This window comes from Temnothorax longispinosus, unplaced genomic scaffold, assembly GCF_030848805.1.
Source record: "Temnothorax longispinosus isolate EJ_2023e unplaced genomic scaffold, Tlon_JGU_v1 HiC_scaffold_19, whole genome shotgun sequence".
NCBI classification, from domain to species: Eukaryota; Metazoa; Arthropoda; class Insecta; order Hymenoptera; family Formicidae; genus Temnothorax; species Temnothorax longispinosus.
The window spans coordinates 17,118-31,031 of NW_027270003.1; the positions used below are offsets into that span (position 1 = coordinate 17,118).

At 40.9% G+C, this 13,914-nt stretch overlaps 1 protein-coding gene and 1 long non-coding RNA gene across 2 annotated transcripts; both read left to right on the top strand.

The window, feature by feature from the left end:
• Positions 1 to 7,535: 7,535 nt before the first annotated feature.
• LOC139823826 (uncharacterized) lies at positions 7,536 to 11,207 on the top strand. The gene is made up of 4 exons (XM_071796304.1): positions 7,536 to 7,929; positions 8,041 to 8,229; positions 8,322 to 8,405; positions 8,481 to 11,207. Exons 1-4 carry the CDS (start codon positions 7,717 to 7,719, stop codon positions 8,595 to 8,597), a joined length of 603 nt encoding a protein of 200 aa, XP_071652405.1. The 5' UTR covers positions 7,536 to 7,716; the 3' UTR covers positions 8,598 to 11,207.
• Positions 11,208 to 12,429: 1,222 nt separating this feature from the next.
• On the top strand, positions 12,430 to 13,851 carry LOC139823828 (uncharacterized). Its single transcript, XR_011734901.1, has 3 exons — positions 12,430 to 13,244; positions 13,344 to 13,425; positions 13,642 to 13,851. It is a non-coding gene; the product is annotated as an uncharacterized lncRNA (long non-coding RNA).
• The last annotated feature ends 63 nt before the right edge of the window (positions 13,852 to 13,914 follow it).

The following is a 13,914-nucleotide window of genomic DNA, read 5'->3' on the forward strand; positions in this document are numbered from 1 at the left end:
CGTCAGCATCTGATGCGTACAGAATGCGGACTGAAACTGTCTGAAACAGACAAGTTTTTCTATTGCAAAAGCTTATAGATGCTGTATGCCGATAGATTTCCATTAGATACAGTTATACGTCGTTACATTTTTTGTCTGTATTTGCAGATACAATAGTGCTGCTTACAGAAACGGATAGGGCTAGAATTTTCTTTTCAAGCTTGCAGTTACAGCGGATAGGATTCCGTTACATACCGTCAGAAATTCTATCTGTTTCTAACTGTTTTTAACGGTAATTTTTACCAGGGATCACATATTGCATTTATTTGCCTAATTATTACTCTCGGATGAAATTGATATTCGTAATTTGAATCATAACTAAATGCCTCTAATTTCAAATCGGACCGCATAAATGTTTTCATGGATTAAACATGTTGTAACCGGTCTTTTTCTACTCGAGTTTCACACTATTAAGTCATTTCCGCTTTTCCGATATTTCACTTACCGATCAGCGACATCATCCCTTGGTTTACCCGAATTTTTTCTTCGGGAATTTTGAGATTGCTCGGTCGCACCGGAAATAAGTTGGCGCTGCAAGTTCATATTTTTTAATGAACTATAGCTCAAACGATTGCTCCCTAATTGCTCCCTCAGAATCAACAGTTGCTCCCCTTTTAAAATTATTATTTTTTGAGATATTTAATAAAAACGAAAAATTTCTAATTTTTATTGAAAAACATATTTATAATAACTCTATGCAACTAAATCCGGCATAGAACGATTGCTCCTTCATTGCTCATCCTTATTGCTCCATCATAATTTTAATGATTTATTGCATTTTTATTGAAAAATTAACAAATTAATCATTTCACAAGTAACGCCGCCGCCGTCACTATCGGCCGCCTATTGTAACTATGGCTCGGCAGCCATTGGCGGAAATATTCAAACGTAATATAATAGCTCTATTGTTCATAACTATATCTCAAAGAGTTTAATCAACATTTCCTATTGATTTTCGGTAGAATAACTATTTCTCGCTTCGCTCTATTGGGATTTTCAATCGCTCCATTCGTATAATTAATTTTGTATGATATTTTAGCAAAGAACTGTTTATTTTCTTGGAAAAGTACATTTCTCACAGTCTTCTGCAAGTATATCCAACATAAAACGATTGCTCCTTAATTGCCCACCTGTCAGCATTGTGCATGAGCCCTTATTGACGTTAGGCTGAGTTTCCACTGTGCGCGTCACGCGTCGCGTCATCTGTCGTTAAAGCCCCTTGCACAATGCCAGGCAACAGGCAATAGGAACAGGGAATAGAAACCAGAAATCATGTATAAATGCAGAATAAACAGTGACACAGGCAATAGACACAGAGTTTCCGTCACGTTGGAAATTTTGTGCCTATTGCCTGTTGCCAACCAATCATAGCATTCAAACTTTTTAGGTTGTAATTAACGATTTTTTGGTTATTTCCTGTTTCTATTGCCTGTTGTCTGGCATTGTGCAAGGGGCTTAACCAATCTAAACATCCCATTACAAATAACGTAATAAAATAAGATGTTTTGATTGGTCGCGACGGATAACGCGATGCGTGACGCGCTCAGTGGAAATTCAGCCTTAGTGCCCATCTACAATAGGTGTTTTAAGCCCTAAGCCTTAAGAAATTGTTCAATCACAATTGAATTTGAAGAGAATAAATTGACTGTGATTGGTCAATTTCTTAGGGCTTAGGGCTTAAAACACCTATTGTAGATGGGCACTTAAGCCTTGTGTCCACATTGCTAGAACTGCGTTCGAGTTTTGGTTTAAGCCAATCAACTTGCAGCTTTTACAGAAAAGCAGCGACGAATAGAGCGAATGAAAATCCCAATAGAGCGAAGCGAGAAATAGTTATTCTACCGAAAATCAATAGAAAATGTTGACTAAACTCTTTGAGATATAGTTATGAACAATAGAGCTATTATATTACGTTTGAATATTTCCGCCAATGGCTGCCGAGCCATAGTTACAATAGGCGGCCGATAGTGGCGGCGGCGGCGTTACTTGTGAAATGATTAATTTGTTAATTTTTCAATAAAAATGCAATAAATCATTAAAATTATGATGGAGCAATAAGGAGCAATGAAGGAGCAATTGTTCTATGCCGGATTTAGTTGCATAGAATTATTATAAATATGTTCTTCAATAAAAATTAGAAATTTTTTGTTTTTATTAAATATTTCAAAAAATAATAATTTTAAAAGGGGAGCAATTGTTGATTCTGAGGGAGCAATTAGGGAGCAATCGTTTGAGCTATAATTCATTAAAAAATATGAACTTGCAGCGCCAACTTGTTTCCGGTCTCGGTCGCGATGTACACAGAACTTCGATATTTCACTTATCGATTACCGATTTTATCTTTTGGTTTTTTAAGTAATACTTACCGATTACCGATTATATACTTTAATTTTTTAAGTGAAAAATCGAAGTTAGGTGTATTTCTGATCCCGGTTTCCAAAAAGATCGGTAACAAAAAATTATACACTTTATGGCACTCCCCGGGAAATTCTACCTCTGTTTTATATACAATTCTTTAAGATTCGGTCAATTATTTCCCGAAAAATTGAAAAAATTTCGGATACTGGTTCCCAAAAAGATCGATAACGAAAAACTATACAGTTTATATCACAAAATTGAATTCTTTGAGATTCGGTCAATTAATTCCCGAAAACTTGGAAAAATTTCGGTAACGGCTTCCAAGAAGATCGGTAATGAAAAATTATACACTTTATATCACTCCCCGGAAAATTCTACTCCTGTTTCATATATATTTCTTTGAGATTCGGTCAATTATTTCCCAAAAAATTAAAGAAATTAGAAAAACCGGTTTCCAAAAGATCGGTAACGAAAAACTATACACATCATGACACTCCCCGGGAAATTCTACCCCTACTTCATATACAATACTTTCAAAATCGGTCGAATAGTTTAAGAGTGTATAAAGAACAGACATACATACAGACATACAGACATTCCATTTTATATATATATAGATAGATTATTAATTAATTTCTATAATATAATCAGTATTTACGAGCAGAGGATAGATTGCGTGGCATATTGCTAAATTTAGAAACGTATATATACGTTTCTCAGTTTTTATGAATGTACAACATTTGTTTAATTAGCCTCATTGCTTTTCGTACATTTTCTTGTCAATGTGAAAAAATCTTATAATTATAAGTTTAAGCTTTTTCTATTAACAATTAGAAAATTATTTTAGATATTATTGTAATACCATTTTCTTAAAAATAGCATTGAGTAAAATAAGTTTTATAATTGTTAGAATGGTTTATTTTTACTTAATATCGACTTTAATTGCTACCGATTTTAATCCACCCACCAGTTTTGGTAAAATGTTATAGACATATATAATATACATAAAAACATATCGCATATACATAAATATTTTGTAAATTAAAGATTAAACGATTCTTGACTAATTACACTGTATATAAAACTCTATTTTTATATAAAAAATAAAGACGGAATATAAGAAAATCTGTTTTTGTTGAATTAAGTTTTTATCTGGTTATCTGGCAATAAAATATGAACAATTTTGTTTTTTTTCATAGTATTCTTTCGCATTTAAGACAATTTCAATTTTTAATTATTACAATTATATATTATAAAATTTGTTTATAATAAGAGAGTAGTTTTGATTATATAATAAGAAACTCGTTTTTTATTTAAAAATAAGGTGACAAAACTGTTGATTAAAAATGTCCATCACAGCCCATACAGCATGGAATATGCAAGAAATGTGCTATAAACAATCTATAAATATTTTAATATTTCACGGGTCATTCAGAATATTCTGTAGAAGTTCTATAAATATTCCATGAAATTTTGTCCATTCGGAATATGCATAGAATATTCTACAAATGTCTAATAAATATAGTACATTTAAAAAATGCATAGAATGTTCTACAAATATTTTGACAAATATAGAATATTTGGAATATTTACGGAACATTTTGTTAATATTCTTAAACATTTATAGCATGTGCTATGAATATTCTGAAAAACTTTTCTAGAATTGTTATGAATATTTCAATAATAATCTGTGAACATTGCAATGAACATGAAATATTCAGAATATTAATAGAATATTTTTCACATATTAGTAGAATATTTTTAAAATAATTTATAAACATTTTAGGAAAAATATTGAAAACATTCTAATTATTCTAGGAATATTTAAAGAATATTTTGGAACATTATATAAATATTCTGGAAAGCATTAATAAAAACTTTTTAGAAATCCGAGACCTTTGCGAGCTAACGAAGGGGAAGCGTAACGAGACGGCGAGAGAGTCCCCAGGTAGGAAACGCCGATACTCGAGAAACGGGCCAAGACTGGCACGAGTGTCGGCTTGCCGACGTTTAATGCCCAACCCTGGCCCAACTATTACCCGAATTTGGGTAGCCGAGGCTTGGCAAGCAAGTGCCGCCCAATATTGGGCCAAAGCTTAATAGCCAATCTTTATTCTTTATCATTATTATTAGATTTACAATTTTCTTTTTAAAAAAATAATTAAAAATTGTGACGTGACAAATGTCACGTCCCTCACCCCAGGTGGGAGCTCGGCCGAGGGAGGCGTCAGGGATGGTGCCTCCGCCCGGGGCGGGCGGAGAGCAAACTTAGGTTAGGCTTAAGATCTCTTGCGAGCGTTACAGGTCGAGGGAGTGCGGAGCAGATGGCCAGGGTTACGGAATTGTAACGGCGTATGCCGCACCAAGGGACTTACGGCTGGAAAGCAGGGAGCTTCCAAGGACGGACGGTCGACGGACGGGTCACGCTGGAGCCCACAGCCGGAACAGCCGCTGGCCTGTCAAAGCACCACATAGCCCGCACAACAGCACTGCAGCCCGGAAACGGAGGACCCGAGAGGGGGGACGCCCCGACGAAGGTCCCCGTCGAGGAACGGGGTCACCACCGGGAAACCGCCACCGGTCGACGAGCCAGGGCCCGTCCAGCCTGGCCGTCGAACAACCGGATGATGAGTCGCGGCCTGGACAGCCGGTCTCACACAGGCGGGCTTTTAAAACTACCACCGGCGGACGACAGCGGATGCGAGGGGCGCCCTCGCAAGGCGCGGCGATCGCCTAGAGGGATCGCTGGCAGGCCAGGGCGCAGCACCGACCAGGCTAGGGAAACCGGCGCGCGCGGGCGCGCGCGGGCCCAGCGTGGTCCCGCCGGACCGAGGGAACGTTACTGTCGTGCGAGCCGCCATCCCGGCAACATCCAGCCCTGCGAGCCGAGCGACGAGCTGCCGGAACCAGAAGAATTTGTAAGGCCACTGCTCAACCTCCCCGAAGTAAGATCGGTAATACCAAGGCCCTCCCGGGAGTCGCGTTGTGCCGCGGGAATACATGGAATCCGCCGTAATTGAATCATACCGAGTGCCATACCGCGGGAGGGCCCGTGCGACAAAGTGATCGCGAGTGCCCGTCTCGGGGATGCGAACGTACGACCGCCGACAGTCAGCGTGATTGTAATTTCGTTGCGTGTGATTTCGTTTCGTGTACTTTCGTTGCGTATAATTTCGTTGTGGGTAATTTCGTTGCGTGTAATTTCGTTGCGGGCAATTTCGTCGCGTGTAATTTTGGAATCGTCGTTGGCTTAACCGTGCCGTATTTTGGGAGGTGGCTCTCGCGCGTGCGTTTCGTAGTTATCGTTGCCGGTTAAGTTTGTGCCATTTGTAATTGGCTATCCGTGCGTTTCATCGGGATTAATGGCCCACGGTTGTGTCGAGTTTACGGTTGAGGCCATTCGTGCGTCTCGAGGGGAATGAAGATCCCCAGCGTTGTCGCGGTAGATCGTAAGGAAATTGCGCTAATTGTTTAATTGTTAGACGTAGACGTTTCGAGTATTTCGCGTTTGACCGTCCGGGTAGAATTCGACGCAATTTATGTCGGGGAATAGTCTTGTACGAATTTGATCGGGATCGCCGTGCAGTTCAGCGACGGAATGAGTATCGCGCTCGTGGGGTGACACGTGACGCGTACTCGAATTCTGCTTGTTCGCCGTGGAACACGCTATCCTCCACTTGTGATCTGCATTAAACTGAAATATAATTTTATGTTCTTTGTTATTCGAGTGTGATGATTGCGCTACGCTCCCTCTCCTATTCCAACCGCGGTTAATCAAAGAAGCCAACGCCTGAGAATACTGCGATCTCGTGTATCGTGGTGCGAGGAATCGCACCTGGCGCCCAACATTACATCATAACAATACTCAGTCGAGCTACCATCTGGGTTTCGGAGAGAAATATTGCGAACTATAAAGAGAACTATAGTGAAGAAAGCGACGGCGCGCTCCTCCACGGCCGGCGAGACCGTGAGGACATCGTCGTCGTTGTCACAAAATATATAATTTTATAAAAAAGTTTCATAATGAGCCGGCACTGGTTTCTGACATTCACCCGACATTGAGAAATATTATATCATATATCTAATTCAAATTTTATTACTCTTTTTAAACTGAATTTGTTTCTTAAGATGATTTTTGAAAAATCATATATTTGCGTTGGTTATGACATATGTAGACTATATATAACGCTTACATCAAATTAAGAAGTAGTCTACCACGTAAGGTAGTTGGCTCACGATCCAGAGGCCCTATGCTGTAATTTCTTGCGTTATGATTCCGCTAACGAAACATGCGTTACTCTATAACGCATTACTCTCGGAAATCGTATTCTTTATGCTTAATTCGTTAACGCTTTGCGTTATGAGTCCCGTGTTGTTCGGATATTTTCGGAAATATAACGCAAAGGAAGAAGGAACTAGATGACGTTACAGCTGTAAAGCCAATCAGAGTAAGAAAATATTCTAACCACCAATTTTAGAGAACTCGCGTGAACTTTTGCATGTACTATAAGCGGAAGATATATAAAGTAAGTATTTATATATTACTTATTGTATATATTTTTTAATTATTGTAGTCTTAAGAGAGATAAATACAGAGTAATAATTGTAATAATAGAAATAATTGTTTATAAATTGTACAACCCGTAGCAGGATGACGTCTAAAGACGTCTTAATGATGTTTTGTTGACGTTAAAGACATCATTAAGGGCCTAAGCAGAATGGCTATCTCGGCAGTGTTTTATGCCTTGTCTTTGTCTTATGTAACGCACTATACTGTACAGTATTGTGCGTTACATAAGACAAAGACTTAAGGCGTAAAACATTGCCAAGACAGTCATTCTGCTTAGGCCCTAAGACGTTATTAATACGTCATTTCACGTCACTCTGCTACTTGGGAAATTATTAATTTGTCATATGACGTATATGTCGTATATGTATGAGGTTAGTTTGGTTAGGTTATGTGTGTATGTATGTATGTATATTGTTAATTAAAAGTCAGATTAATAAATTAAAAGATATTTTAATTAGTAGTTATTAAATATATTTAAAAATTAAAAAAAAACAAATTAATTACAATTTATTTTGATATTATTGTAATTTTAATATTATTATAGATATATATAGCAAAGTATACTTATTGCAAATACATTATATTCCATATTCTTCATTCAATTTATGAAATATATTATTATACTTACAATGTATTAATCTGTCATGTTAATCTGTCTTATAATTGAATTGTATATAAATATAACTTAATTAATCTAAAAATTCTACTTTTAATATAATTTTTAATAGAATGCAAATGTTCTTAATAGTATGGAAGTTAAACCAAAAAAGACAAGAGCTTCTAAAACAAGCAGTATCCAATTAGAATATCTTATTGGATACATGCAAAGTCACAATGCATTTGCTACTGGAAAATTATTAGGAGCAAGGGGAAAGGCAGCCCACGATACACAATGGCAAGAATTGGCTGAGGAGCTGAATCGCTTAGAAGGGCCATCAAAAAGTGTAGAAGCTTGGAAAAAAGTAAAATATGAATTTATCTTACATATTTCTCATCTTTAAGTTATTTTCTCACATATTTTTCTCAACACAAAAAAAATTTTTTTTTCATAATTTTTGCATGATGTATTGTAGCTTTGGTGTGATCAAAGGAATCAAGCCAGAGGCCGGGCAGCAAAGGTCAAAGCAGATCAAAAATTTACTGGCAACACTGGTAATGCAATCCAACTAAAGGATTTGGATTTACGCATTTTGTCTGTTATTGGTGGCGAATCGTCTGTAAGTCTGCCTGTAATGGAGATGGGCTTTGGAGAACGACCTGAGGTTTGTTATTTTTTCACTAAAAGTTATATACAAAATATATATAACATAATGTGTCTATAGTGGTTTTAATTAATTATGCTGTGCTTATTAAGGATATCGCTGATCCGTCTCTGACATTGGGATTGATATCATCTACTGACTTAAATGAATTTATTATTATTCAAGAAGAACCAAATGTAAATATTACATATAAAATAACGCTGTTAAATATACTTTGAATATTTTTATATTAAATTGAATACTTCATATAGGCAACAGAAACAACTGAGGAGAGTACAAGTGCAGTTATCCAAGATGTAGAAGAGACAATTCTAACTCCTAAACCGCAAGAAAATCTATATCGTAACTGTTCCCGTATTGTCCTTTGATGAACTTTTTAACCAGCACAATATACCTTGTGACGTGACATTTGTCACGTCCACCGCCCAGGCGATAGCTCGGCCGAGGGGAAGGTCAGGGATGGCGCCTCGACTCGGGTCGAGGAAGGGCTACCCGCGTTAACTAACCTTTTGTGAGAAACATTCCGTAGGGATGACAGGTGGTGCCGGAGCGTGGGATCACGACCAGATGTAACGACGATAGTCGCGACGAGGGAGAAACGGGCGCTCGGAGGACGCACGACGGAGTGGTCGGCCGACGGGCGGGCCACCGGGACCTGCCGCTGGAAAAGCGCCGGGAATGCCTCGCACAGCGTAACACAGCCCTGCCGCAGCATGAACACGGGTGCGCCACCGCGACTGCAGCGCGGGTGGACGATCCACACACTCACCCGACGGCGCCCCAAGGGCCGAGCGGCGCCGCCACGGCCTGGCCATCCGGGCGGAAAACCGCGAGGGGCCCGCGCGCAACCAGCAGCCAAGTCAAACGGGCCGCGGGAAAATGGCGGAAATCGTCTGCAACGTCGCGAACAGGGCGACACACACAACCAATCGGCGGGGCGGAAGAACCGCGAGCTTGAGGGCGCAAGTGCGGGGGTCCGGCGTGGTCCCGCCGAACCGACCGCTCCTCACTGTCGATCTAGCCGCGGACGAGGAGCCACCCCTGGAGGAGCGCCCCGACGCCGTCGAGCAACAGCGAGCAGCCAAATTGTAAGATCTCCACTCCGGTGCTGCCTATTCATTGAGGGCTCGATCTCGATCGCGACACGGTGCCAGAAAGGCGTATATCGAGTAGATTACCGTGTGACTCGGCCTGATTACGTGTCGTACTTAGCTACCGGCTCCCGCCGTTGTGGATGCCGGGAAGATTATCGCGGCTGTTTGTCGGGATCGCGGGCACGTGGCCGGCCGAGATCGTAGCCAGTAACAGTAAAAGCCCTACTCGAAAGCTTGCGAATGATCGGCAGTCAATTCGCGTATATCGTCGTGCGTGTCTTGTGAATCGTGGACGGAGGTGTGCCGCGAACGGCACGCTCCGGTGCATATTGTGTTTAGTGTCGCGTATTAGAGTATTTTGTCGCGTGTCGCGTGCGGAAGTCCCGTGTGCGTGTCGGGAGGGACCGCGCCGGGCTCCTGTTTTGCGTATTTGGGTATATTGTCGCGTGTCGCGTACGGAAGTCCCGTGTGCGTGTCGGGAGGGACCGCGCCGGGCACCTTGGGGTGCATTGGGGTGCATCGCGAGCCTCGCGGATATCTTGCGCCGTGTGTGCGGGCAAATATCGTCGCGTCGGCTCGAGAGGGAATCTCGCGAGCGCGCCATTACCTGGCGTTGCATATACTGTGTCGTGCGTGTGCGAGTCGTGTATGCCGAGCGTGTGAGGATTGTTGTCGAGTGTATGAGAATCGTTTGCGTCGGGCGTGTAAGAATCGCCGAGCGTTCGGGATCCGGAGATTAAGGCGTGGGCGGATTGGCGTTATCGCGGGGTCGCGCTTAGAATCGAGATTGCGGGGCCCGCTTGAGAGCTTCGCTCGCGAAGGGAGCCTCGCGAGCGTGAACACCACGCACTTCGCGCGTGCTGTAACGGCCGATCCGAGTACCGCGGTGGTACCGGCCATTTGAGCGAGAGCCGGCCTGGGTTTCCCGATACGATTTGTTCGTTACTATACTGAATGAAATATATCTCATTAATATTGTTTATCGTCGGGCTTTATTTTTGTGTGTTGCTTGCGTCACGCTCCTTCTCCATCTTCATCCCTTTCACGCGGAGCTACGCCCTGAGCTTGTGGCGAGACTAAGGAGGAGAACGCTTTCGAGACGTGGTGCGCGTCTATAATCGCACCTGGCGCCCAATCAGACGGTATCGCCCAAGACCTCAGATACGGAAATTACGGTAAGAGAAGTGACTTCGTTATCCCCTTGGAGCTATCGTCCGGTAGGCCGCGGATTAATTTGCAGCCGCGCCCCTTCGGCCAGCGAGACCGAGGGAAATCGGGTTGCAGTATTATTTTTTATTTATGTATTTTATATTTATTATTACAACTTATTGTAAAATATGTACTTATGTATATATATATTTATGTATTATTATAATTTGTTGTAATATACTTTTATATATTATATGTATGTATATGTTTATATTTAGCTCATAAAAATTCCCTCATAAAATAAAGAGCAGTCTGGATGCTTGGTGATCTTCTCAGTACGCAGGAAGCCATTTGGAAAGGTATCATACCAATGATCGTATATTATAACTTATACCTTTCTTTATTATGGATTAAAAATCCAATGTAAAAATATTAATAGCTAAAAAGGCGTTGGCATACACTTGGATATTAAAACTTTGTCCACGCAATCCATATTACATGCAGTTGAAGAAGCACTTTACAATGAAAGGTATCATATTTTGATCATGTTTAATAATTATTATTTAAGCAGTAAATTAGCAATATAGTTACACTAGCTGGTTACCCGGGCTTCGCCCCGGAGGACATATGTAATAAGACACGCAAATAGATGATAGCGCATATTTATATTTAACGCCAATAGATTTCCGCATCGTTCTTTTCTCTCTCTCTCTCTCTCTCTCTCTCTCTCTCTCTCTCTCTCTCTCTCTCTCCCTCTCTCCCTCTCGCTCTCTCCCTCTCTCTCCCCCTCTCTCTCTCTCTACGCAGACATAATTTGCAAAGGGATATAAATATGAATTAAAATATATATTTACCAATATATATTTTCCAAAAATTTGGAAAATATATATTTGTAATGCCGATATCTCATCGGGTCTAAGACATATTAACGAATCCGTGTAAATAGATTTTAACCTTTTTCACCCCGTTAGGAGTCAAATATAAAAATCCCTTCTTAGTGGGTGCTTACGTCATGAGAGAAATACACTCTCCTTTCATGTTTCTAGGTTCAAGGGTTTGGGCTGGGCGTTGATGAGTGAGTGAGTGAGTCAGTCAGTCAGTCAGGACATTTTTCTTTATATATATAGATTTCAGATAATATTTGAACTCTAATGCTTATTATAATACAGTATAATCGATTTACTAATTCCTGTAAATACTGTTACTTATAAAATATTGTGCTTATAAAATAAATAAATAAAAATTATAAAGTTTGGCTTTTGCTGTTTACGTGTTCTGTCATATTTTTGCTTTTCCTTTAATTAAGATGCGGTCTTTAATTAAGATTTAATTTTTTTATTATTAAGAGACACGGTAGTGTTTTGCGCCAAGTACACGCGGAGCTAGACCGACCGTGACTCTTTTACGCGACGGGACGAGTTGCGAGTACTCGAGATGTTGAGATCTCGATAACGAGTGAATGGATCAAGTTCTAAGTAGGCTTGATCGATAGCTTGGGGTCCAATTAGGGGGGGGGGGGGTTCTCTTATAATATTCCGCTACGTGCCCTACAAGCGGAGATATTGCGACGCAAAGTCCAAATGTAAAATTTATTTTTAAGATACTACTTCTACGTCGACCGTCTCTCATGTCATGCCATGCCATCATTTCATTGGCTGGAGTCGCGTCCTTTTCACTTTTTCGATACCAGGGCGGTATTCGCGTATATTGTCGTGCGTGTCTTGTGAATCGTGGACGGAGGTGTGCCGCGGGCGGCACGCTCCGGTGCATATTGTGTTTAGTGTTGCGTATTACGGTATATTGTCGCGTGTCGCGTACGGAAGTCCCGTGTGCGTGTCGGGAGGGACCGCGCCGGGCTCCTATTGGCGTTATTGTCGCGTTTCGCGTACGAAGTCCCGTGTGCGTGTCGGGAGGGACCGCGCCCGGCACCTTGGGGTGCATTGAGGTGCATCGCGAGCCTCGCGGATATCTTGCGCCGTGTGTGCGGGCAAATATCGTCGCGTCGGCTCGAGAGGGAATCTCGCGAGCGCGCCATTACCTGGCGTTGCATATACTGTGTCGTGCGTGTGCGAGTCGTGTATGCCGAGCGTGTGAGGATTGTTGTCGAGTGTATGAGAATCGTTTGCGTCGGGCGTGTAAGAATCGCCGAGCGTTCGGGATCCGGAGATTAAGGCGTGGGCGGATTGGCGTTATCGCGGGGTCGCGCTTAGAATCGAGGTTGCGGGGCCCGCTTGAGAGCTTCGCCCGCGAAGGGAGCCTCGCGAGCGTGAACATCACGCACTTCGCGCGTGCTGTAACGGCCGATCCGAGTACCGCGGTGGTACCGGCCATTTGAGCGAGAGCCGACCCGGGTTTCCCGATACGATTTGTTCGCTTATTGAATGAAATATATATTATTAATATTGTTTATCGTCGGGCTTTATTTTTGTGTGTTGCTTGCGTCACGCTCCTTCTCCACCTTCATCCCTTTCACGCGGAGCTACGCCCTGAGCTTGTGGCGAGATTAAGGAGGAGAACGTTATCGAGACGTGGTGCGCGTCTATAATCGCACCTGGCGCCCAATCGAATGGTATCGCCCAAGACCTCAGATACGGGAATTACGGTAAGAGAAGTGACTTCGCTATCCCCTTGGAGCTATTGTCCGGTGGTCCGCGGACTAATTTGCAGCCGCGCCCCCTCGGCCAGCGAGACCGAGGGAAATCGGGTTGCAACCTAACAAATCAGGACAATTATTGATAACATCTAATATACGTAATTCAACCAGTCACGATAGTAAGCATGAAATATTAATAGTATACATATTCAATATTACCTAATGTCACTTTATTATGTAATACATATGTTATGGTTTAATCAAGATTTTTTTTGTAGGGAAACGTTTCAAAAGCTCTTCCGTGGAAGAAAGCGTGAACTCTTTTAAAGATCAGCAGACAGACATATTGAAAGTTTACAGGTATGTAATAATTTATCTTCTTGTATGCTTTACTTTTCTTTCAAATACATATATCGTATTTATAAAAAAATTATTAAACACGAAATTATTATGATTTTAATAGATAATTATTAATTAGAAGTGACATACAATAATTATTTAAACTTAGTAATTTTTATAATTTTAAAACATCTATTATACTACAATCTTAATACATTTATTTCATCTTATTTTCAGCCATTGCAGATAATGGCTAAAAATTTAAGCCGCATTGCTTCTGCAACAGAAGAACAAACTGATCTGCTTCGAAAATCTTTAACACTACATAAACAAACGCTAGATATCTTATCTAAAACTATTGAAAGTCTGAAAGAAAAAAAAAATAAATAAATATAATAAGTATTGCAATAATAATTATTATTATAAGTTTAACGTATGAAACAATATTTTGTTATAAAGAACAATATTTTATGTTATGTTATGTTTCTAATACATTTTTTTTCATAAAAC

Bases quoted from the DNA above. Each gene is read 5' to 3' on its own strand.
- LOC139823826 (XM_071796304.1), top strand. From the start codon at position 7,717: ATGGAAGTTAAACCAAAAAAGACAAGAGCTTCTAAAACAAGCAGTATC. The intron at 8,230-8,321 runs GTTTGTTATTTT...GTGCTTATTAAG, and splicing joins GCTTTGGAGAACGACCTGAG to GATATCGCTGATCCGTCTCT. The intron at 8,406-8,480 runs GTAAATATTACA...TACTTCATATAG, and splicing joins TTATTCAAGAAGAACCAAAT to GCAACAGAAACAACTGAGGA.